This window comes from Lontra canadensis, unplaced genomic scaffold (genome assembly GCF_010015895.1).
Source record: "Lontra canadensis isolate GAN:19392208 unplaced genomic scaffold, GSC_riverotter_1.0 scaffold63, whole genome shotgun sequence".
NCBI lineage: Eukaryota > Metazoa > Chordata > Mammalia > Carnivora > Mustelidae > Lontra > Lontra canadensis.
Window position 1 is genome coordinate 8,878,791 of NW_022631057.1, and position 24,595 is coordinate 8,903,385.

General features: G+C 50.9%; 1 protein-coding gene across 5 annotated transcripts in view; it reads left to right on the forward strand.

The window, feature by feature from the left end:
• Positions 1-24,595, forward strand: part of LGR6 (leucine rich repeat containing G protein-coupled receptor 6) — a 117,749-nt gene that overhangs the window by 60,529 nt on the left and 32,625 nt on the right. For 3 of the 5 annotated variants that reach the window (XM_032878264.1, XM_032878265.1, XM_032878267.1), the window contains 2 exons: positions 13,923-14,138; positions 19,173-19,244. In XM_032878264.1, coding sequence (XP_032734155.1) covers positions 13,923-14,138; positions 19,173-19,244 — 288 coding nt within the window. The remainder of the gene's footprint in view (positions 1-13,922; positions 14,139-19,172; positions 19,245-24,595) is intronic. The other 2 variants (XM_032878266.1, XM_032878268.1) reach the window with 1 other exon arrangement.

Here is a 24,595-nt window from a genome sequence, read left to right on the forward strand (position 1 = left end):
ACCGTATTTAAGTATATAGATAAGTGGCATGAAGTACATTCATATGGCTATGTAACCATCACCAGCATCCATCCACAGACCTCTTTTCATCTTGCAAAACTGAAACTCTGTGCCCATTAAACACTAACTGCACGTTTCCTCCATCCCCCCCAATCCCTGGCAACCACCACTCTACTTCCTCCATGAATTTATTGCTCTAGGTAGCTCTCATGCAAGTGTGACTGCTCTATTTTTACATAGCAGAATGTCTCCAATGTTCGTTTATGGTGTAGAGTGGGTCAGAATTTCCTTGCATTTTACAGCTGAATGGTATTTCGTTGTATGTGTATACGCATATACCATATTTATTCATCCATTCATTCGTCAATAGATGCTTGGTTTGCTTCACCTTTTGGCTCTTGTGAATGATGCTGTGAACATGGGCTAACAAATATCTCCTGGAGTTTGTGCTTTTTCCTCCTAATCTTTGAATACAGTAAATTTTATCTAGCTACAGTAATTGTCATTAGGGAGGTCATGTGAGTTACACTGTTTTGCTTTCTAGCCTCCTGGTGCCAGTTCAATCAACTTCTCAGATACACAGATGGAAAGCAGGTTGGTGTGTACAATTCCCAGGCCAGTTTTCAGCGTCTCCACAAATGCTCATCGGGTGCAGCTTGGGCGTCCTGCGGTGGGATCTTGCTCCTCACCCAGGGAAGAATTCTCTGACCTGCTCCACCAAGGCCTCTAGGAAAGCCTACACCAGTGGTTTGCTACCCTGGCTGAACGTTAGAACCTCTGGAGGAAATTTTAAGTGATACTATTTTTATGCCCTACCCTGAACAAGTGGACTCAAAAATTCGAGGGATAGGCCCAGGCACTGTGGTTCTAGGCAGCCCCGTAGGTGATGCTCCCGTGGAACTCTGTCTCAAGACGTGTGACCGCTAAGGCTGCCCTCTCTTTGCCCCAGGATGGTCCTCGGCTTTGGGGACACTCACCTCCCAGGATGAAAGTGTCACCTCCAATCCTTCTCTCCACCTTCCTGCCATGTTGTTTTCAGGGAGTTAAAATCTCTAGGTAAATCCAGAAATAGGAGTTATGGTGGTGGCAGTGGAGAGTATGTTTGCAGCCTCGGCAAGCATCATTTGTACAGAATAGGAACATGGCTGTCCAGTTTTCTGGATTCTGGTTCAGAATAGATAGATGGGGAAGGAGGACTTGGTTCCATGGACCTCCTAGCTAGCAGAGGCAGCAGATCCTGGTTAAGTGTTGCTTTTGGTCAAGGTCTAAGTTTTCATCTTTTTTCTATGTCTTCACAGGTGTTTTAGTAAGAAGGTGGCTGAGTTTTCTTGCATTCGAACTGAAAACAACTTGAGTGTGTCTTGCTTGTTTCTTTCATTTCCCTCCTAGGCCAGAGGAGAGGGATTATGGCTAGTCTCCTTGTGTCAGTGATTTTAGTATGGAGTTGGAGGTACAGTGAGTACTTACAGATCAATCAGGAAGGACTGAGATGATGAACATTGGAAGGACCAGCACCATGTGGAGTTCGGTCAGGACGCTCCTGAAGGAGGGAAGTTTTAAGCTTTGAAGAGAGGAGGGAGAAACGTGTTTCTAACCATGACACCAACCTTTCAAAGGTACAGAGATCAGTAAACCATGAACTCTGAAACAAAGAGGGAGGCAGGAAGGCATATTTCCCAGATGAAATGGAAATGGGGGGAACTTCGGAGAAATGAAGCTAGCAAGAGAGTTATTTCAGGAAAGGAATCTTGAAACCCAAGCTTAAGGGTTTGGAGTTTACTGGAAGCCACGGATGACTGTGATTAAGAGAGAGACAAGATCACAACATGGTCAGGGGAGGGGTTCTCTAGTCTGTGTGAATAAATGGATAGATGGATGGAAAGATGGATGGGTGGATGGATAGGTGGACGGATGGATGGGTCGATGGATGGATAGACTGATGGGAGGTGGAGAGGTTGGAAAGGAGAGGACCGATACCACACATCTGTAACCTCCCTAGTTCTCATACTGGTCCACCGGGAGCCTGGGAGCCACTAGAAATAAGGAAGGAAAAAACAGACTGGGAAAGACTGGAACCCTGTGCTAAGGAGGCCAGATCTGATATAGACTTTTTCCTTTCCTCCTTCTCCTCCACTTACCATGATCCATGCAGAAGTATTAATGCGTGGCCTGGTCTCCCATGGTACTGCCCACTGCAGAGTCTGCTGGGAGGGCCTTTAAGTGTCTTTAAAGTGCTGCCATGTTGCCTATATTCCCTAAACCTGTGACATCACCTCTCTGGAGAGGCGAGTTGGGAAAATCCCCATCTGCCTCTTCCTCCACCAACCACAGCTGCCTTTTGCCAAGGGCAGGCATCCAGGCCCCAGGGAGCCGCAGGACCCAGCTCTCAAACCCATCCCAGACAGCCCAGGAAGGTCCCCAGAAGCCAGCCTGATGTCTGGAATCCAATGGCTAGAGGCTGGGGGATGGACAAGATGGCTTTTTGTAGTCCCCACCCTGAGGATTCCGGGATCATCACCCACACAGCTGGCCTTCTGCCCAGATCTCTAGGTCTGTGTCTTCGGGGGAAGCTCATAAAGTCTATACACAGAGCCTTGTCCCTGCCTCCATCCTGGAAGGGTGGGTAATTATTTCTATATACTGCTACAGATTAAAACACAAGGAATGACTTGGAGGAATGCTCAGGTATCAGCCTTTGATGTATACAAAGGAAGCGCCTTCCCTGCCTCCTGGGGTTCTTCCGTGTCCATCAGTTCTCTTGACAGATGGAGAGAAAAGGCGATTTGGGCATTAGCATAGCCTGGAGAACCAGTTGAAATTGCCTTCGTTTTAATATCCCACCTTTGATCTGTTGCAAGCCTGACAGTGAGAGGGGAAGGATCTTATTAGGTGGCATAAATCAGAACTGATGAAATCACTTTTCCCCAAAGAACTCAGACCTTCCCCTGTGTAGGGAGAAGGAAGGGAAAGCCTTGCTGCAGTGCAGAGCTGCCCTCCCCCCTTCAGCCAGGATCAGGGACACACAGATTAACTGAAGGATCCATCAACCCCACCCCGACCCCTGCAGGGAAGCTTGAGTTCTCTAAGCTTCTGGTGGCTCCACAGGGTTCTCTGCTCCCCGTGCTCTCTGTCACCATGGGACCCATCCATCCATCCCTCCTGGACTGTTTTGGTTCCAACTCCCAAGAGTTTTCATTTCTGGACTGTCAGAACTTGTGCCCACCCTGTGAGGGCCTGGTGATGGGTTCTAGGCTAGGACCCAAGGTATGGGACCCAAATGTTGGACTCTGCTGGCAATGGCTCTTGGAGACCAAGCTCTTCATAAGACCTACTCCAACAACATAGGGAGGGGTGCAGCCATCCTCCTGGGATCTCTGGGAAACTGTCCCCATGGCACTGTCTCTGGGAGCAGAACTTGATGAACACCGCCCCCCCCACCGGTGAACAGGGCAAGAGAGAAGTAAACCCTGGACTCAACGGCAAAAACATTCTTTGGCTCTACTGTCTATTCACTCTCTGACTTTGGATGCTCACCCCTTTCCTCTTGGCTGAGTGGGGTCCCTTTCAGCTCTCATTTCTATGACTGGTCGTCTCTTCTCAGCAGGTAGTTCCCTGAGCAGTGCTGGAAACAGTCATGATTTCATAAAACAAACAAACAAAAAACAACCCCACAGATTGAATGCCCACTGTGGGTGAGTTTCAGGGAAAGGGAAGACAAAGTCCATGCCTTCAAGGGGTCTTCCATTCTAATGAAGAGAAAAGCGATCAAAGTGGGAGCTTGGTAAATTTGCTCAAAGGTCCAAAGTTGGCCCTAGCCTTTCTCCCACCTAGACTGATCATCCCTCCCAAGTCTCTCTAGCCCAAAGCTCCTTGCATTCCAAGTCTGTGTCCCATTTCCAGAAGTTTCTCTCAGAAAAGCTGTTCTCCATTTAAAGTCTACCTAATAATACTTGCTGGATTAAAAAATATATTAATTGGCAACTTGTACATCTAAAAAGGAGTATTGTCCAATAGGTAAAATTTTAGTCATCTTAAAATATTCGTAGGTCATGGGGGTGGGGATTGGCTGCCTTAAGCTGCTGCATGACACCAAATGCTTCTAAGTTGGCCTGCCCAGTAAGCTCCTATCTCAGGTATCCAGGGATACAACACAGAAGACTTGTCCAAAGAAGGTGTAGACACCCAGAAGGACAGAGCAAGAAAGACACTCCAGGCTAAGCCTCCCTTCGCAGGTGAAGAAACTGAACCCAGAGAAGGGAAAGAGACCTGTCTGAAGGCAAGAGCCCTGTGAACCCAGAGGCACAAGTCCTTTGCCATCTTCCCCTCCCCAACCAGAGTTTTGTTTTTCAATCTCAGCTGAGAAATGCCTACATCTCCTCAATGCCTACAAGTTACAGTTCAGCTTCATAGAGCCCCCAAGGACCACACGTTTTCTTGCCAACTGCTTATCCCATCTTGCTCATCTTGCTCAAGCCCTGGCTCCTGGCACACGTAGCTAGTTCACTTGTACGTGGGTCAGCACCTTGGCACGCAGTCCCCTCTCTGCCGGAGATGCTTGTCCCCTTGTCCCCTTGGTGAAAATTCAATTACTCATCAAGGCTCAGCAAAAATGTACCTCTTCTGGGAAAGCTGTCCTATCTTTCCTTCCTTGGATGAGTGACTCACACTGTTCTGCACACCCTTCTCCTTGTTCCCCCAACTCTTGGTGCACACCCCACACGGATTCTCTCTCTCTCATTCTTCGTCTTTCTCATACACACACACACACACACACACACACACTGCATCACAATTGGTATTTTATTTATTCATCCTCATTGCTAGGCCGTAAGCTCCTCCAGGCAGGAACCAAATCTCATTCCATGTCTGTCTCCCTAGTGTCCTGCATGGAGCCTAACTAATTTCTTACAGCCACGTCGTCCAGCATGGCAGCCACAAAGCATGTGTGTCGATGAAAGTTAAATGAATTTAAAAATGCGGTTCCTCAGCCACACCAGCTACATTTGAGTGTTCAATGCCTAGTGGCTGCCATTTTGGACATTGTGGATATTGAACATTTCTCCCATCACAGAAAGCCCTATTGAACAATATTATCTTAGAAGAGACCAGAGACCTACAGGCCCCAGGATGGAGGAATCACGGGTCTGGGAAGACCTTAGCTGCCCAGACTACATATACGTCACTGCCTTGCACAGAGAAGATGTGTAAAGGGAACATCCTAGAACTGGGTCTGGAGTTCCATCGCTTGGCTTCAAGGCTTGGTTGCTACTTTTAGCGCAGACACACTGTCAACACCTTTCCTGGCTACAGCCCCAAACTGTCAGCTTTCTCAGAGCCTCCACTGGACTGCTCTCCTTAGCTAGGAAATTTCCTTCCATAGAATAGAAAGGGCCTTTCAGGACAAGTGCTGATGTTCACGTCTTGCTAAGGAGAAGCCTCATTAGTAAACCTGGACTGAATGATGGCCTCATGAAGGTGAAGAGCTTTGGGTCAGAGGTTGCCTAGCTTCTCCCTTTTCCCTCCCCTGACCCTTTACCATCCTAGGACAGGAGTAAAGGGTGTTGGCTGAGACAAAGTGTGCACTTCCCTACCACTCACCTTCCACAGCCCCCATGAGCTAGGGGATCAGGGTGACGGGGCTGCCTGAGGCCCCCCAGCACATGACTGTCATTGGCAAGATTTCATAGAATTATGCATCTGACCCTGGACCCGTCATCTGTTCTACACAACTGACGGGTGTGAGTTCCTGGTCTGACAGCTTGGGAAAACTAAGCTTGCTTTTCCTTGGTGTCTCACAATTCCCTGACCGTACTCTTTCTGTTCTCCTGAGCCCTGTCCTCCAGGAGCCTTCCTTTATCATAAGGAGACATCTTTGACTTCTGTACTTAGACAGCCTCCCAACTCTTGCCCTGCCCTCTGCCTTCACCCACCCCTCCCAATCCAGTCTCAACACAGGAGCCTCAGTGATCTTCCGAAAATGCCATTTTAACCTGGGAACCACTGTCATCTGCCCCTTTCCAGTTTTGACTGTCTGGTCTCTGGACCTTCCTCGCTTACTTCGACGTCATTGACTATGTTCAGTGATGGTGAGGTACCCCCGCCTTGCCGCCTCTGTGGTTTCTCTTGTGTTGTTCTTTTTTGCCTTGTGTCTCTTTCTCTAATACTGCCTCTTCAGAAAACTCCTACTCCCCTCTTGGGAGCCAGTTCAAATGTCACCTCCTCTGTGAGGTCTTCTAGATTTCCCAAGGAGGAAAGAGTGGGATCCAGCTTCCAGAATATTTTCCATTCACTTGACTGAAGTATGTATAATTGTGAGTTTAAAGCCACAGACTTTGGCTTCGCCTCTGTGTTCTTCCTTTTCTACCTGTAAAATGGGGATAATAAGATTCCTACTCCATCGGACTGGGATGGAGGTTAAATATAAAAATATATGTAAAGTGCTGAGCACACCTGGCAATCAGCTAGCTCCCAGTAGATGTTAGCTGAAGTTTTTATCCTGTCTTATTAAATAATAAAGTAAATAATCTGAGAGCTTCTCTGAAGAGGGACTCTGTGTTAGGCATGTTTGAATCCCAGCACTGAGCACAATGCTGGCCTAGCGTAAGTATTCAGTGAATGTTTAGTGGATTTAATCCAATCCATCGGATTGAATTTTTTAATCCTTTTTGATTGAACTAAATCCAATCCAATTGAATTCTAGACCAAAGGAATGACACTTGGTGATTGAGTTGAGGCTAAAGTAATGAGGGGGCATTTCAGGCAACCTGATGGGTAGTGGGGAGATATTTGGGGGCAGTGGAGACTTTATGGAATCCTCAGGAAACTGCAAAGGGCCTTCACAGGAATCAGGCTGTGGTTTCCACAAAGGGAGCTCAGGAGGGTGTCAGCTTGTGCAAAGGTAAAGGCACCTGAGTGTGGGGCCCGAGCTGGTTGAGTCTGACTGGGCCCCAGACGCATGAGCCCTCCCTAAGCAGGACCAGGGTGTGCTACACACAGGAGAGCAGCCCCCCTCCCCGCCCCCACCACACTGTTAGAGCCCCATGGCCCTCCCCGTGGAGGCCGGCGGCTGGCACTGGCAGGCTGGGGCCTCCTGCCCGTGGAAGGCCTGGGGGTACCTCCTTGCCGCTCTGCAGGTGCCAGCCTGCTCCCCGCTGGAGCCCTCACCTTCCCTGGCAGGCTTTCCGTCAGGGCTGTTGGTCCCTCCAGGCAATGAACAGTTCCCACATGGAATATTTTCCTCACAGAATAACCATTTCCATAGTGGCTCCTTTTTGTTCTTTCTTCATTTTCAATATCCTCCCCCTTCCACCCTGCCTGTACTCCACCCCAACCACAGCCTGAGACGCCCTCGCCCCCGTGCGGCCCCTATCCTCTCTTTTCTTCTCCTTGCCCTGCTGCAAGTCACCTCTGTGCCTGTACGTGCTGGGGAGGGGGCTGGGAGCTTCCAGGTGAAAAGCCAGCCCATTGACAACTGGGTGCCAAATGCACGGTCCTTGTCCTCAAGGTACCTCACCCCCAACCTCTTTCTTATCCTCACACTCACAATTAGGATTTGACAGCGGAAGGTGTGGCCTACAGCTTTTGAGGATTTCTGAGCTCGGGAGCAGGACTGGCTTCCCTGGCGTGTGCCCTGTGCCATTGTTCAGGACCTCTGCGCAGAAGGTTTAGTGCTTGGCTCTTGCCATCTTGAAATTCTTCATCATTTTTGAACAGGGGTTTCCCATTCTCATTTTGTGTCAGGCTCCGCGACTCACAGAGCCCATCCTGCCTAGGAGGGCTGGAACGGAGAGCAGCTTCAAGGAGAGGAGGTAGCTAGGTTGTAGTGGGAGTTGGAGCAGAGGAGCGCCACCAAACTCAGTGACCAGGTCAGGGGCGAGAGGTGGCCGGGTTTCCCCCTCTCTGAACTTGTGCATTGGAAATGGCACACTGGCCCTCCTTTCCCACTCCGCAAAAACCTGATGGGCTGACGAGGGAAGGGGATACTCTAGAGCTAAGATTGGCTGGGGACACTTTCTTAGAAAGGAGGCCACATCACTTAGGGGCCCTGTAAACACCCTCTGCCTCCAGATAGATGAAAAGCAAGAGTCTTCCCCCAGATGTCCCCAGCCCTTGGAACCTACTTCAAGCCCATCTGTCTTCATGGATCCTAGTTTTCAGCCTCTCTCTACTCCTACGTATCCTGTCCTATAATCACTACGTCTTCTCAGATCATGTGGTTCAGAACTGGAGAGAGAACTCAAGTCGCACCTGACCTGAGTGCAATAAAACAGAAACCACCCCCCCTTTTCTCCCTGCTGTCCTCCTGGTCCTGCCCAGGGACATGTTGACCTTTAGATTCAAAGTCACCATGTGTCCTGGGAGCAGGTACCAGGTGGCAGCTACCTAGCTTAGAGCTTTATGTGAATGATCCCTTTTAAATGAATACCTGGTGACATCCATGGGTCAGCTGGTGGTCCACTAGGAGCCCTGAATCTGTCCCTCTAGTCTCATATTTGACTCAGATCTGTTACAAAATAAGATGGATTAAAAAGGGAAATTCCAGAAAGGGCCCATTAGGTCTGCAAATGCCCTGTGGGCTGTAAGGGACTTTGGTTTTCAAATATAAATGTGTTTCCTACAGCTCAGAGAGGTGTATGTCTTTCTGTCATCCAGTCCTTTTAGGGAAGCCAGGCATTAGAAAGAAATGGAAAGGAGCCCTGACTTTGAGTCCCAGTCCTGCCCCTCCCTTTGGGCATTTTCTTTATCTCTCTGGGCTTCAGTTTCCTTATATAAAATGAGTGAGGCTGCCAGGCTCCTTCAAGCTGATATTATGTGATTCTGAGTTTACACTGTTGTTCTGGGTCATTGTCAGTGAACAACTTCTTGCTGTCTAACCTGACTCTCTGCTATAGCCACTTGCACCCGGTTAGGTCTTGATCTCATTTTAATTCAGTAGGACCGGGTTCTCAAGTCACCAGCTCCCTGGAATGGCCTATGGCCAGGTGACTTTCAGACCACCTTTCCCATGGACTTGGACCTGGAGGGAAGACACTCCAGCCATCACACACGTTCTCCCCACCCACTTCCCCACCTCAGCCTGGGCCCTGGGCCCTGGGCTGGGGGTGTATGAGGAGCACTTTGGTCCTCTAGAGGTTAAGCTGTTTCCCCAGAGCCCAAGCAAGCCAAAACTGGCCTGTGAGGTCCTTGTTAATCTGTCCTATTACCGCAGGTAAGAATTATAGTCAGAAATCATTCAAGGAGCCCAGGCCCACAAGGGAGAAAGAGAAGGGCTGTTGGGGGTTGTTGATTTTATTCTAGGGCTTAATTGGTATAATTGCACTTTTCTTCCTGCCAAACCAGAGTCCGTCTGGATTGACTCTCCCACCTGTGGGTTGGGTCCATTAGTCCCAAGTGGTGAATTCAGGCTGCTTGGAAGCTCCTTTGCACCCCCCTCCCAGATGACATGGGAGCCCGGGCCCATCTGCCCCAGAGGGGCCCCAGGACAGCCTGAACCTGACTCAAGGGGGCCAGGCAGCTTCTTCAGAGAGCACCTGATCCTGCTTGCGGTGGGGCGGAGAAAGAGTACAGGGGACTTCTCAGGGCTCCCCAAGTTTCAGAGGTCCCTGAGGGAGGGAGGGGAGGCCCCACAAGAGGGGAAGGGGGAATACAGAAGTAAGTACTGCTCCATTTCTTCTCCTGTTGCCTTCCCCACTCCTCTCTGGGTCCCCTCGGGAGCCCACTTTGAAGGGGGTGTTTTGTCTTCACGGACAAATCTACCAGGAGGACCCATAATTGCCAGATGCCCAGTTCCTCCCTTGGGTCCCCAGGGCACCCGTGGCCAGCCTTCTTGTTAGAAGGAAAGCTAATGCTGGGGCCTCTTATTTGCATTTAACCTCAAAACAGTCCCTGGGGTGGCCAGGTAGTCACACTACAGAGCTGAGGAAGCCCGCTGAGAATGTGAAGAGAGGGCCTTTGAGACTAGATCTTTCTGGAGGCTAAGCCTACACGTTCTCCAAGCTCTCCCCCGCCCTGGGGACAGAGTCACCACATAAAACAGGAATATTGCATGGGACCTACTTATGTTTAAAAAGTTGTTCCTTGTATATCTGAAATTCAAATTTCACTGGGCGTCACCCCAAATATTACGTGGGACACATTTATACTGACAATTATTTGTTACTTATCCAAGATTCAAATTTTAATGGGCAACATGTATTTTTATTTGCTAAACCCAGCAATCCTCTGCTGGGTCCACATCCCAGCCCAAGCCTGCCTGGCCTGAGTGAAACCCTGGGACCTTCTGCTCACCCCAAACACAAATTCAGATCTGACTGATTTCCTCCATGCGCTTATCCCATCTTCTTCATTTGCCAGCTTGCTTGGTTTCCCCCTCTGGCATGTCCCTGTCCCCAGGTCTCAGGAATCCGGCTGTAGGCACCTTCCTTCCACAGCCCCAGGCATGCCCCACCACATTGCTCCTGGAGATCTGCAAGGCCTCGAAGGAGAGGCATTCTCTCTAACAGAGCAGAAAGGGGCCTGGCCTTTAGTCCAGGCCAGCCCTCACCTGGGAAAGTGTCATCCTGAGCCAGGGCTGTGCTTGGCCTGGCCTCTGGGAAAAGTGGCCCTTCTCTGGCCCTCCTGCCTCTGGGTTGCACAGAATGCAGGCAGTGGTCTAATCAGGGCCATAGGTTACATGTGAAAATGTGCACGTGTGCACGCGTGGGTCATGTGTGTGCTCATATATACACATGTGCATAAGAGGCAGTTTCCAAATGCCCCCACAGCCACAGAGGACAAGATCGTTTCCCTCTTGCCGGGCCCCAACGCCACTTCCTGTCTGCCCCAGAGCGCCTTCCCTCTGTCCACAGAGCAGGGCTACTGCCTACCAGGGGCTTGGGTCACGGCATCTGCCCTGTTTCCCAGGCTCCGTCAAATAGGTCAGCAAGTTCTCACCCCCCTCCCCCAGTACCAGCATCACACAGTGGCGAGACACATGAATTTGGGCCCCAGACAACCTGGGTTGGAGTCCCAGCTCTGTGGGTCACTAGTTAAGTGGCCTTGGGTGGCTTAATCTCTCTGTATAATGGGGCTAACCAGAGATTTCTCATGGCATTGCTGCAAGGCACAGATCACACACTTGTCCCTGGCTCTGCACCTGGCATATGACAAGGGCTCGATATGTGGAAGCGTTGACTGCTATTGGTGTCATGGTTGTCACGATAGGGTTGCTCCCAGCCCCAGGCTTTAGAGAGAAAGGGAACACCCCCCATCTTGGGGATTCCAGCCTCCTGAGTCTCTTAATCCCCCCCTTTAGGTAGGCAGTTGCAGAGACCCAGGCCCAGGCCTGTCTGACGAGCCAGACCTCAGCTGTCCTCATCCCCTACATTCAATGGGTTGTTAGGCCTTATCGATTTGACTTCCTAAGGATGTCTGAAGTCTGTGCCCACTTTCCCCATCCACACTGGCCCTCGGGGCCTTCACTCAGGATACCTCACCTTCCATCTTGCCACCAAGACACTGCCATCACTGAGCAGAAGGAAGTGGCGGTGGCATTCTTATGGGACGCTAAGAAGACTCCTGGCATTGCTGGGTGACTTTATTGTGCCAGGGAGCCTGCCTGGCCAGCCCGGTACTATCCCAGGTCAGGAGCAACAAGAACTACCCCTAGGAGAGGATGCTTTTTGGGACTGGACAGCAGGGTGGCCAAATTCACTTCTCAAGCTTCTAGGGCCATGGCTGTCTCTTTCCAGATGAGGAGGTTGTGTAAAGCAACTATCTCTTTGCTGATCTTTCTGCCTCCAGTCTGGCCCTTCTCCTATACCAACAAGGTCTTCAGAGGAATCTTTTCAAAACAGAAGTCTGGCTAGGTTCTTCCTTTGCTTAAAACCCTTCAGTGGCTGTTTCCTTTAACACAGCGTTGCTTACGAGACCCCGAGAGCTCTGGCTCTCTGCCTGGCTAGCTCACCTTGCACTCTCCCTGCATGCTTCCCCTCCCTCCTGCTGCAGCCCTACCTGATCGTTCTCAGCCCCGTACCTTGCTGTACCCTCACCTTCCCACTTGCCTTCCCTCTGCTCAGGATTCTTTTCCCCATCTCCTCCCCTGACCAATTCCTCCTTGGCCACCAGGTCTCTATGTAAACATTACTTTCTCCTGGAGGCCTTTCCAGATGCTCACACAGGTGTGCTTCCCCTGCCTTTGCTGTCCTGTGAGTACGTCTGGCTTGCCCACTGGATTTAAGCTACATCAGGAAGGGCAGGGACATTGTCTTCTTCATAGCTGATGTGTATCCAGTATTTCCCAAACCTGTCTGTGCACAGAAACTTCTAGGGTATTCTTTAGAAACAGATTCCCAGGGGCTCCTGGGTGGCTCAGTTGGTGAAGCATCCGACTCTTGATCTTGGCTCAGGTCTTGATCTCAGAGCCGTGAGTTCAAGCCCCATATTGGGCTCCATGCAGAACACGGAGCCTACTTTAAAAAGAAAGAAAAACAGATTCCCAGGCCCCCTCTGGACCTTCTGAACAACACTCTCCTGGGGAGAAGCTTGGTAGTCTGTATTTTCACAAAGTTTCATCCAGTCAGACCATCAAGAGTATGGTGACCACCATGGATGGACCATATCTGGAGTGATAGGCCTTGCCAGTAGAGGGCACTACTCACTGAAGGGTGTTTGGTCCCATCCTGCCAAGTTTGATATGGGTGGGTGGTCTTTCTAATCTCAGCTTTCAAGAACAATCCAGGTCGGTTTGCTTTCCCATCTAAGGTCCCAGCATTGACCTGTTCTCTCCCCTTGGTGGTGAGTCAGGGAGTGTCTCCCAGTGGCCCTTAAGACATTTGGCAAGAAGGGCACTGGTAAATTTGCTCAGGGAAGAAATAGAAGCCCAGCAGGACCTTCCTCCGCCCACATCACTTGTTCTTCAGGTTCAGGGCTATGGAGTCCTCAGGCCTTTGTGGACAAAGGCTGGGTTGTCAGTGACTGAGGTGCCATATACGTGTGGGAGAGCCATACCTCAGGGCAGAGCCTCCCCTCAACATAGAAAAGTTCAGGAGGGGGTCCATAGTCACAGGCCAGCTTGTCTGGTCTCTGTGGGACCAGCTACCTAGAGTGATCCAATTTCAGCCCCCACTGAAGGCAGAATAGTGTATTGAAAAAGGACATCATGGCTGGGATACAGCTGTCAAAAGCTGACATGGGCAGTCTCCTGTTTGGCTGGGCTGAACTTCTAGGTCTTCTAGAATTTGCATCAGAAGTTCCCGTGTCACCCGGGAACCTCTGGTTGTCACACAGACAGGAACACCACCATTTGTTTTCCTGTTCTGAAAAGCAGCCTAGCAAGGACTTCAACTGTAGCATATTAGGGACAATCAATTGAGCAGGAAGCCCGAGGACCTCGGCAGGAGCTTCATCAAACTACCGGCTCCTTGAAGAGACAAGGAGCAAGCGGAGCTGGGGTCAGGGGACAGGGAGTGGCTTGAATCTTTGGGGAAGCCTTCTCTTTGGCTAGGTCCAGAAGGAGGAGATTTCCCTCTATAAATGGTGGGACTATCCCTACTATATGGCCTTACACTAGAGAGGGTTGGGAAGAATAGTGTCTCACCCGAAGGAGGGGAGCTATGGCATAGAGTGAGAAGTCTGGGGGTGTGAGGGAGATACTGGTTATCCACAGAGGGGCTATGGGTTCAACATCGGGTCTGAGAGGAAGAGCTGGTGCCATAAGTAGGAACATATGGCATAAAGGATCAAGAATTATGGGTTGGAATGGAGGCGAAATAGGGGAACGTGAAGAGGCGGGGTATAGGCTAAGTGGCGGCGAAGTCACAGCTGTAGTCCTAGGGTACCTCGAAGGCCCCACAGGGGTCGGGGCTGGCCCAGCTCAGGTCAGTCCCAGACCATGGTCTGCATCTTGCCCAGGATTGATCCTTATCCATCCTCTCTTCCACCAGGCGCCTAGATGCCAACCTCATCTCCCTGGTCCCGGAAAGGAGCTTTGAGGGGCTGTCTTCCCTCCGCCACCTGTGGTTGGACGACAATGCGCTCACCGAGATCCCTGTCAGGGCCCTCAACAACCTCCCTGCCCTGCAGGCCATGACCCTGGCCCTCAACCGCATCAGCCACATCCCTGACTACGCCTTCCAGAATCTCACCAGCCTTGTGGTGCTGTGAGTGCTGCCCTGCCCGCTCCCACCGCCCCCAACTCCCAGCTGGGTCCTGCTGGGGCTGCGTGTTTACTCCAGAGCTGGGTTGGAAGTCTGGATAGCTCTGCTCTTTTCTGCATGGTACTGAACCTTCTGGCCTCAGTTTCTCCTTTTTAAAGTGAGGACGATCATCCCCTGTTGACCCCATGGGGATTATCTTGAGGCCAAATGACAGTAGAGCTGTGGAAGTGCTTCGAGAAGCCAGAACACCATAATCAGAAAACAGGAATTAAGCTACTAGTTTCTCGCTATGCAAATATAATATAATAACTATACCAAGCTGATTGGAATATAAGTCAACAATCTCTTAAGCGATTTCTACCACATTCAACAATCGGGTGTTGCAGTCTTACTCTTTGGCACAGGGATAGGATAAATTCATCTCATTTCCCAGACTCCGAGAAGCAGAGAAAAGCCATCACTAGTAATTAGACAGCAAAGCCCCGTCAGGATAATTACCTGGGAGATAGTATCCCTGGCAGGAATTGGGGACCGGGGTTACCTCTGCCTCCCTGGTGGGAACTTTGGAGTGCAAATTAGCTCCCAGCTAATTGCTATGAGTGATTGGAAGTTCATAGGGTAATTACTAAGGGCTTGGAGGTCATGTGTAATTGCTTTGGGTTACACGCTAATTGCTGCGGGAACATATGTGTTAGTGACTCTGCTAAACAGCAACTTGCCTCCCCTGCTCTTGGAAATCTGGTGTGATTTTCCAAACCTGAGCATAGATATAGAGCATAGAGGTGTAGGTCCATCTAAAAGCTGAACACTCAGGCACCAATTTGTTTGTCTAATCCTCTGTCCTGGGAGACTGGAAAACCAAGAGGAGCATCCTTATGGATCACGTCCTTTTATCAGGATGGCCATTCCATCCCTGCTTCTGGGGGCCAGTGGGGGTATTAATAAGAGGGTGAACAAAGCAAGGTGACTGATCTTGTTTTGGTGATAGCCCAGTGACACCCTGAGGGGATGGGATCAGATCGTCGTCATGAGAGACAAGACTGGGAAAATGAGGGCCACATGAGGGGTTCCAGACAAATGAGGAGCAACAGATGTTTCCAGAAACCGTATGTGGGGTGCTATAGAGTCTGAGAAGGATGCGAACAGCGGCTGCCCTCCAGGGGCTGACAGTCTAATTGAGAGAGTGGACTAAATGATGGAAAAGACAGCTGGTGATGTCCTTACTGTACCTTATGCCAAGATAGCTGGTGACAGATACAGATTCATGCAGTGTCGGAAACCTGGGCCGATGGGGAAGGCTTCATGGGGAAGTTGGGGTGGGTCCTGGGCCTGGGAAGATGAAAAACCAGACGGGTGAAGACCAACAGTGTTCCAAACGGTGTCATAGAAGTCCGGCTGTTTGGTGGCAGTGAATAGGCTAGTCTGGTGTGAGCAGAGGATCCTCCTGCAGAATGTGGCTGGGAAAGTGGGTGAGGGGACTTAGAGTCCTAGCAGGGACTTTGGCTTTTGTCGGTCAGGGGGAAAGGGAAGCTTGAGGGTTTTCGAGAAAAGATGAGCAGGGGGATATTTCAGGAAGGCTAGTTTGGAGGACGGGTGGAAACAGGGGACAGGTAGAAGGCTCTCGTCATCAACCAAGGTCTAGTATAAGGGGGTGGGAGAAGGAATGGAAGAGAAGACATGACTGCGAGGGATGTTTTAAAGGAAGGATAAATGTGATCTAGGAAAGACCAGGAGGAAGGGGAATCAAGAATGACTCCAAAGTCTAGTTGGGAACCAGGAAATTGGAATGCTAGGCATGCTGCATATCTGGCGGGGTGGGGGGACCCCACTGGGCAAAAGGAGGGGCAAGGGAAGAAAACCTACCAGGGCAGAGCAAAGCTCTAGGGGAACTGGTCCCTTTGCCTGGAGCAGAGCCAGAAACATGACTCCTCTGTCCTGCCTCCAACTCACCAGGACCTGGGAGGGAAGAGAAGTCTGGAGGAAGCTGTCCAGGGACTATGGGATGAGGTATAAAAAGACCCAGGAGGCAGATAAGGAAGACTGAGGATGATAGGAAGTAGGAAAGTTTGATTAAACCCAACTGCTGCGTAGGAGTCTGGCTGGCAGCGTAAACAGACAAGTGAGGTGGAGGAGAAGGGGCTTCTGTGCAATCCAAACCCAGTCTGCTTTGATCTGGCTGCTGTGAGCATGTGGACCTCCTTTGCCCACTGCTCTGATGTTGATGGGACCCCCAGGCAGCACTTAACTGGCTGGGTTAAGTGCAAATCTCGCAAACATGCAAATCTTGTCTCTTCATCTGAACTAGAAGCCCCAACACCCTGCCCCAGGCTGGGCTGCTAGAGGCACCCAGGATGCCCGGGCTGAGTGAGTGATTTGGAAGAGGGAGTCGGAACCCTGGAGCTGGATATTTAGGAAGCTGAGATGGTGTAGACCAGAGTTGGGGGGGAGGAGGAAGGGGCTGGAAAATGGAAACGAGAGTCCAGCAGGACACGGGAAGAAATGGTTAAGTTTGGTAACAGTCGGGGTACAAGCATCAGGCAGTAAGGGAAATCAAAAGCCCTTGTTAGGGGAGAGAGTATATTCCCAGAAGGCTACATTTTCCCTGTCAAATCCAAAGCTGCCTATGGCAGGGGCCTGTCTCCCAGTGGAACCTGGGAGGTGGACAAGGATGGGGAAGACCTACAGGACCCACAACTCTCAAGACCCCTATTTCTATCCATGTGTGCTGGGTGGGGTCTTCCTGTCACCTTGGTATTTGAACAGCATCTTGGAGGCCTGTGTGATTTCCTCTCCTTGTAAGAGATTTCCTTTTTCTGCCTGAGGAGGCTTCTTAATTTTTTAACTTTACTAGCTTAACTAGCATATGTCATGGTGTAAAATATTCTGTATCTGATTTTTCTGGAACATTGTATGCCTGGGAGCTGCAGCTTCTATGCTTTCTCCACTAGAGAATTTTCTTCCATACTCTGTGTTTGCATGCATCTTCTGTCTCGTGTTTGGGTTCTCTCCCTCAGACATGTCAGTTATCCTTGTATTGAATCACCTTTATGTCTTCTCCATCTATGCACTTCTGTTCTAACCTTTTTGTCTCATTCAGCCACGTTCACCATGATTATCTCAAGCTTTTTCTCTGACACCAGTTCATTTTAGGCAGCGTTGACCCTGTTTCTTGGCTCAAGTTTTCAATAGTGTAATTTCGGTTCTCAGTGTTTTTGTTGCCTACGATGTCATTTTCTCTCTTTTTTTTTTTTAAGATTTTATTCATTTATTTGACAGATCACAAGTAGGCAGAGAGGCAGGCAGATAGAGAGGGGGAAGCAGGCTTCTCACCAAGCAGAGAGCCCAATGCGGGGCTCGATCCCAGAACCCTGAGATCATGACCTGAGCTGAAGGCAGAGGCTTTAACCCACTGAGCCACCCAGGCGCCCCTTCTCTTTCGTTTTTAAAACTTCATTTTGGAAATACTGTTTTTTTGAGTTTGTTTTGTAGCAGGAGGCCATTGTGGTAATTTTCCTTCTGTGTCTCATCCATTAGTTGTATTTTTTTTTTCTTGGCTTGAAACTTTACCTGCCTTTGCACCTTCTCTTCTCCCCGTCCTCGGTCTCCCTGGTGCATCCATAATTACCATGTGATTTCTTCGTTTTGGCTTATGCATGGAAAGCTGTCTCCTTGTTCTAGCTGTATCATCTGGGGAGCCCCTGGTTTTCCCCTTCTAGCTGTCGTTTGTGGGCTATTGTGGGTAAATGAGATTCCATCTGCTTTTCTGTGCCCAGGCAGCGGGGTGAAGGTAGGGGGAATGTGCTCTGATGGGGAGCCCAGACTTTGTCAGGCAGCCGGGGCTCTGCTGTATCAGGTTCAGAGTGTGTTAAATGTGTGAGTTCACTCCCTCCACCCAAGAATTCCCTTGGGCTTCAAGTCATTTCCTCGAGTCAGTGAGTAGCTTGGAACCTTTATTTTACTCCCCAGTGTCACCTGTTTCCTCTGGAAGCCAGACGTGGGGAAGGGAAACAAACTTTTTCCATAGAGCTGCCTCTCTTTAGATTTGGGGTTTTAGGGGAAATTCTCAGGGTTTCGTTTTCTTGCCAGCTCAGTTCTTGGAGAAAGCAGGACTAGTTAGGAGTTCCAGAGTTTCACCTCAGTCACCAGTCTGTGCAGTTTGTTTACATTGGGTTATGTCTCTGTCCTTGCTTTGCTGCTACTTGTAATATTTGGGCCGGAGTCAGGGGTCTTGTTTTTGCTATTTTTGCTTATTCCGTTAGGAATTGAGAGAAGATCATTCTGTCATTCACTTTCAGTTAGCTCTTTACTTTGGAAATTTCTTCTGAGCTGATCTCCCACCTCTCCCCGACCTACATACGCTCTGGCCAGGCGCTTCACCATCCAGCACAGACACACGAGCTCATTCCCACCTCCCCTCCTCTATCCCCCTGTTACCTCTGCCTGGAATGCCCTTCCCTCTGCTTGTCCAGATCACCTACGCTTCAAGGCTCTGCTCTGGATTACCACCTCTGTAAAACCTTCCCTAACTCCTTTGGTCTTACCAGTCTCCCATCTCTGAGCCTGTCTACAGCTCTCTCCAGCTATAACAAAAAGCTTAGCCTTTAATTATATGTTGTCTACCGCGGTTTGCTGTTGGCTCCCATAAGCGCGTCTGGCCACTGAGTCAGGCGGGCTGGGTCCTGGGGAGCAGGACCATAGAAGAAGCCTCAGAATGGAGCCCCCCTGACATCAGGACTCTCTCCAAGAGCTTAGTGGGAGCCTGCCTTAGCCTTCGTCTTGGGCATTCCTCTTGTGTTTTCCTTCAGTAGGAAGTGAAAACCATGTAGCCCATGGTTGATTCAGCCGTGGGGATTGTAACTTCAGAAGTCAGTCTTGGCTAATCATGTTGTCCCTGGAGACAAAGGGCTGGACCACTGGGGTCAGTGTGTTCATGCTTCTGCCTCCACCTTCCGACTTAAGCCATCATCTGCTTTCTGCCCCCGCCCCGAGCCCAATGCTGTGGGCACCCGTTCTGACGTGCCTTTCCTTCCCACACAGGCATCTTCATAACAACCGCATCCAGCATCTGGGGACCCACAGCTTCGAGGGGCTGCACAATCTGGAGACACTGTGAGTGCTGGGGTTGTGGTGGGGCCCTGTCCTGTTGAGGAAAGCCTGAATGCCTGGAGGCCAGGGGGAGGCTGGCAGAGGGAGAAGCCAGCGGGACTGGGGTGCTGGGCACTGGCTCCAGGCCTGCTCACCCACATGGCCCTCCCTGGCGTTCTCTCTAAGATGCCTCTCTGAATGCATTCCTTTCTCCTTCAGGTGGGTGGAATGTGCCCTCTGGGAGTTCAGGGTGGCCCAGAGAGGGAGAATCTAGGATCCCTGCCAGCAGAGACCACCGAAATAATGAACATTCCAGATAGGAAAGCTAGAATAACGAGGATCTTGAGGCTGGGGACTGTAAGCCTTGGGGATGGGGATGGGCGGACTCCATGGCAGTTTTGGCATGTGTTTCAGGGTGGCTGCTGACGGAAGGGAGGGTAATACCATGGACTCATGCCGGCATGGTTGGCCAGTCGATCTAACTAGCCAAATGATTAATGGGGAGATGGCCCATTCAGCAGTCCAGCCTGACTATAAAAAGCACCCAAGTTGTTGACTCTCAAAAAGCCATATTATTCACACATCATCATCCTGGAATTCAGTTAAGGTCAGAACGCACCCAAACCCTCCCATCATTTCCTCTGGAGTTCCGCCAGCCCCCACAGAGTGGGCTGAGTGGGCCCCATTTGAGCAGACAACTGGCTGGGCTCTCTAAGTATGCTGGCCATGCCAGCTGAGGTCCCGCAGTTCCCACAAGGGAGCTGGCTGCCACAGCCACCTGGTGCAGGCCACCAGCGCCAGGGAGAGAGGGAGCCCCCCCCCACCCCCGCCCCCGACCCTGGTCACTGAGAGTGAGCCATTAAGGTTGGGGCAGGGCTCACGTGTCAGGGGCATGATCACGGTCACGGTGCCTTTTGCCTCCCCTCCTCCACCTCCTCCCTCCCCACCCAACACCCAGACATGCACCCAAGCTCCCAAGGTGGAGGGATTTTTCAAGAACCCAAAGCAGCCCAGGAGAAAATGCCGGGAGACAAGCTGTGACCCAAGGAGGCAGTGGTTTGGGGAAAGCCATTTGGCAAGTCTAGCCCAGGAGGTCTGGGCTGTCTGCGTTTGTGGTTGTGGAGGGGAAGGGAATAGGGAGGCCGAGACCAATGCTCTGCTCCTCTTTCCGGTGGGCAGGAGACCCAGAAGCCCAGTTGTTCTCTTGGGCTCAGCCTGGAGCAGGAGAAATGGCAGATCTGGGCCTGGCTTTCCCTCTGCCCTCACTCTGCCGCTGACCAAGTGCCTGGGAGTCGGGGGTGGGGGGATGTGCCCCAGCCTGGAGTCAGGAAAGTTGGAACCTCTCCTCACCACTGTGTGTGACTTGGGCTCTGTGTTCTCTTCTCTAGCCTCCACAGAGAGCCGGCCAGTGAAAGCCGGACACTGTAGCCCACTCCACCAACACACTAGCAACCCGAGGTCCAGGGAAGCGGCATGGCACGCCCAGAGTTACTCCCTCAGTTCTGGACAGAGCAGATCTGGGATGTGTTAACTGAGAAAATGCCCATGGAAGCTCCTAGCTTAGTGCCCTGCACCCCTCAGCCATCTGAGTCGACTGTGAATTGTGCAAGTCTACTACGGCTAGGTGTTTGGGGTCAGGGGTGGCCAGGGACCTCTTAAGGCCCATGCCACCGACACCACCCTCCCTCAGGAGATAGGGGAGTGGGGGGGGCAGAGTTTGGAGCTGCTGGGCATCAGCAGAGTGGCAAGGAGCCCAGTGTTATCTGCCCTGGGGTGTGAGGGCTGTTAGTTCTGCCGGGAAATCCAGTGAGGAGGGGGCACACATACTGGGTGTGGGTTGGCACCTCTAAAAAGCCACCTAGCAGCTCTTTCTTCACTTTTGGGGCACACTGCCTAATTCTTTCTCAATTAGCCGCTGGATTGCTGCGCGGGGCATTTGGCTCAGCTGGGTGCTGGCTTAATTACAGAGCAATCCTGCCGCTAAGTGCCCACTGTACCTTTCATCTGTGAGAGTGCTTGGCTCCGTCACACAGAGCCCAGGGCCTGCACCCACTGCCCAGACGTAAAAGCAAGGTGAAGAGATAGGAGAAAGCCTTATCGCAAAGTCTGTGGCTGTTAGCATCCGATACCTGGGGCTCATGCCAGTTCTACCAGCTGTGGGACCTTGGTCGAGGCATTTGCCTTCATGAGTCTTAGTTTTCTAATCTGGAGTGTAATACCGCTAATCACCCTGATCTAATGGGTTGATGTGTGGATTAAATGAGCTGATGTGTGTACGATGTCTGTCCGTACAGAGCCTGGGAATCCATGTTAGGAACCTGCCCTGCACTCCTTTCTCATCCCCACCCGCTCCTCTGAGGGCCTCACTCTCCACAACACAGCTTCCCTCCCTGCCCTTGAGGGATAAGCTCTTCTTCCAACTTTTGATCTCCAATTAAAAAGGGGAAAAGTGTGTTCTTTATCCTCTATCCCCCCCACCCCCCAGCATTTGCTGGGGGAGCCTGCAGGGGCAGCCAGATGTGGAAAGGGGGAGGAGTGGCCGGGAGAATAAAAGGAGAAAGAAAGATAGTGAAACCTTTTAATTGTTGCATAATTGGCACACTTTGCAGCCTCGGTTATTACTTTGGAGCTTTTCATGTGAGCGTCTTCATTGGAAGGGTATTTGTCCCTCGGGCCCCATAAATCTCTGCCACTTAGACCTCTCTCATCTCTGCAGCAGGGGAAGATCAAACCCCCCCCTAGCCGGAACTGTGGTTTGGCTCTGTCTGCAGGCTTCTTTGGGGGAGAGCGGCTCCCAGTCCTTCCACCTGGGGAGGAGGGGCCAGGTACGGGCCAGCGCATGCATGGTCACACAGCCATTCCCTACCGCACGCAGTGGGTGATGCACAGGCACAGTGCACGCGCCACCACGTGCCCGTGTGGCTCGGGCCATCCACTTTCCTCACCGTACAGAGCAGCACTCCCATCTCACACCTCCGCACAGCACACAGATAGCTGGTGTAAACATGCCCACGGCAACACGGTCTCGCCTATGCTCTCTGCTCTGGAGGTCAGGCCGCCTGGGTCCCACTCCTGGTTCCACTTCTGCAAGCTGGGTCAGCCAGAGGGAGAAGCCACACCTCTGTGAGCCTCGATGCCCCTGTCTGCACAATGGGCTGCCTCCAAGCCTGAGGAGTGAGTGAGATAAGCAGGCACTGTATTCTCATTTATTCCAAAAGAACCAAGCTATTCCAAGTGATTTGGGCAGGGCCCAGGGTCTGGGTGAGCAGAGCAAAGCATGCGGACTCCACAGGCCCCAGGCAAAAGCCTTACTGCAAAGGGAGAAGCTCTGGGACCTGGATCCCATTTTTCCTGATGCCTTCATCATAATTCCCGACCTTGCCAAAAAATCCTAGCGGGTGGGAAACAGGATGAACTCTGTCCTGCCCCCACAGCTCCTTTCTGCTTCCACAGTGAGGATGTCCCACCCCTGTTGGGAATTTCAGAATCAGAGAAGAGCCAGCCCTGAACCCTTGAAATACCTTTTTCGTCTACTTTCCAGATCAGACCAAATCCAGAGATTTGGGACGAGTTGCCCAGATTTCTGCAGTTTGTAAGTGATGGTAAACCACTAGAATCCAAACCTCTTGCTTCCTAATACATTGCTCCACATAACCCTAGCTGCTGTGAGGTCAGATTAATTACAGGACTTCCCAGACTGAGAAATAAGAGAAAGCATGACCAGGAACAGTTCTGGGAAGGTTCTCCCAGGAGATCCCAGGGACTTGAAACCAGGCCCTCGTGCCCTTAGGTCAGTTGCCTGGAGATCCATGCTCAGAGGCCACAGGATGCTAGTCAGGGGCTGTCACATCATGATCCTTGAATCCCCAGCCATACCTACCAATAAAATCTGTGCTAAATACGTACATATACATACATACATACATACATACAGCCTGGCAAATGCAATTACAGCCCACAGGCCCTCCCCCACTCCCTAGATCTGGGAATCTGATGTCTGTATCTTAGGTAGAACTCAGAGGGGCAAGGCCTAGGATGGATCTAGGGACAACATGCCTCTCTGCCCTTATTCCTGGGCAACGATACCTGGGCCCTGTTAGAACCTCATTGAACACATCAGACCCTATTGGAGCTCCTGTGGTGGCTAGACCTTTCTGCCTTTGGAGGGGAACTTGGGGTCATAGTAGGAACAGAAACCTCCTGTACAAATCAGCAGCAGCATTCAGGGGTCTGGGAGGAGAGGAGAGCAAAGCAGGAACTTCTGCCTTATAATATAAGATCGTGCATCCCATGGAAACCTCCTTTGGTGCCAGATGCCCCGGTGAGCTGCTTCTACAGAATATTTTTATTTCAGCGGCAGCTGTGGCTGCAAAGTGTTCCTCTGTCTCCATGTCATTGAAACCACCCCCACCAACAGATTTTGCTCTAACTTGGTCCTGAGAGGATCTGGCCACCTCTTAGCCCTGGGCCTGATGATCAGCCTTTGGCCTGGGTGGAACAACCAGACAGGTCTCCACTGGAGGCTTTTCCAGGGCTCGGGGACATTCTAGAGTAGAACAAGGACTGGACTAGAGTTAGAACACTTGCTTTGAGATCCACATGCCACCAGCGTGTGATCTGTGCAAGTCCCCTGACCTCTCAGGAGACTCAGTTACCATCAGAGAAAATGGGGATGATATTTTACCATTCATAAGCAGTATTTACAGTGCCTGGAACACTGTACGTGCTTCATTTATGTTGGTGTTTTCTTTCTTGTCCTCCCATTTAATGCTGGACAGACAGCAATGTGCTACCCCCCCAAATTAACTAATTAAATAACTTTTCTTTCTTTCCTTTCTTCCTTCCTTCTTTCCTTCCTGTCTTTCTCCCTCCCTCTCTTTCTCCCCCTCTCTTCCTCCTCCTCCTTCATTTGACCTTGGGTCTTAGGGTGGCAGGGAGGGTATTGCCCAGAGGTATCCCTTCGTAGCAGTCCACGGGTGACTCATCCCCTCTAGAGGGTGGATAGAAGTTCCCAGGAGTCAGGGCATGGCTACTATATAGTTTCCTGTGGCTGCTGTAACAAATCACCACAAATTTTGTGGCTTAAAAACAAAACCCAGAAATGTGTTCTCCCACAGTTTTGGAAGAGGCCAGAAGTCCAAAATCCAGGTGCTGGCAGGGTTGGTTCCTTGTGGAAGTTTGAGGCAGAATCTGCTCCAGGCCTCCCTCTCACTTTTGGTGGCTGCTGGCGACCCTTGGCATTCCTTGGCTTACAGATGCCTCTGTCCCTCCAGACTCTGCCTCTGTCCTCACATGGCCTTCTCCTTGTTTCTTCTTATAAGGACACTTATCATTGGATTTAGGGCCATGCTGTTCATCCAGAATGATCGTACTTG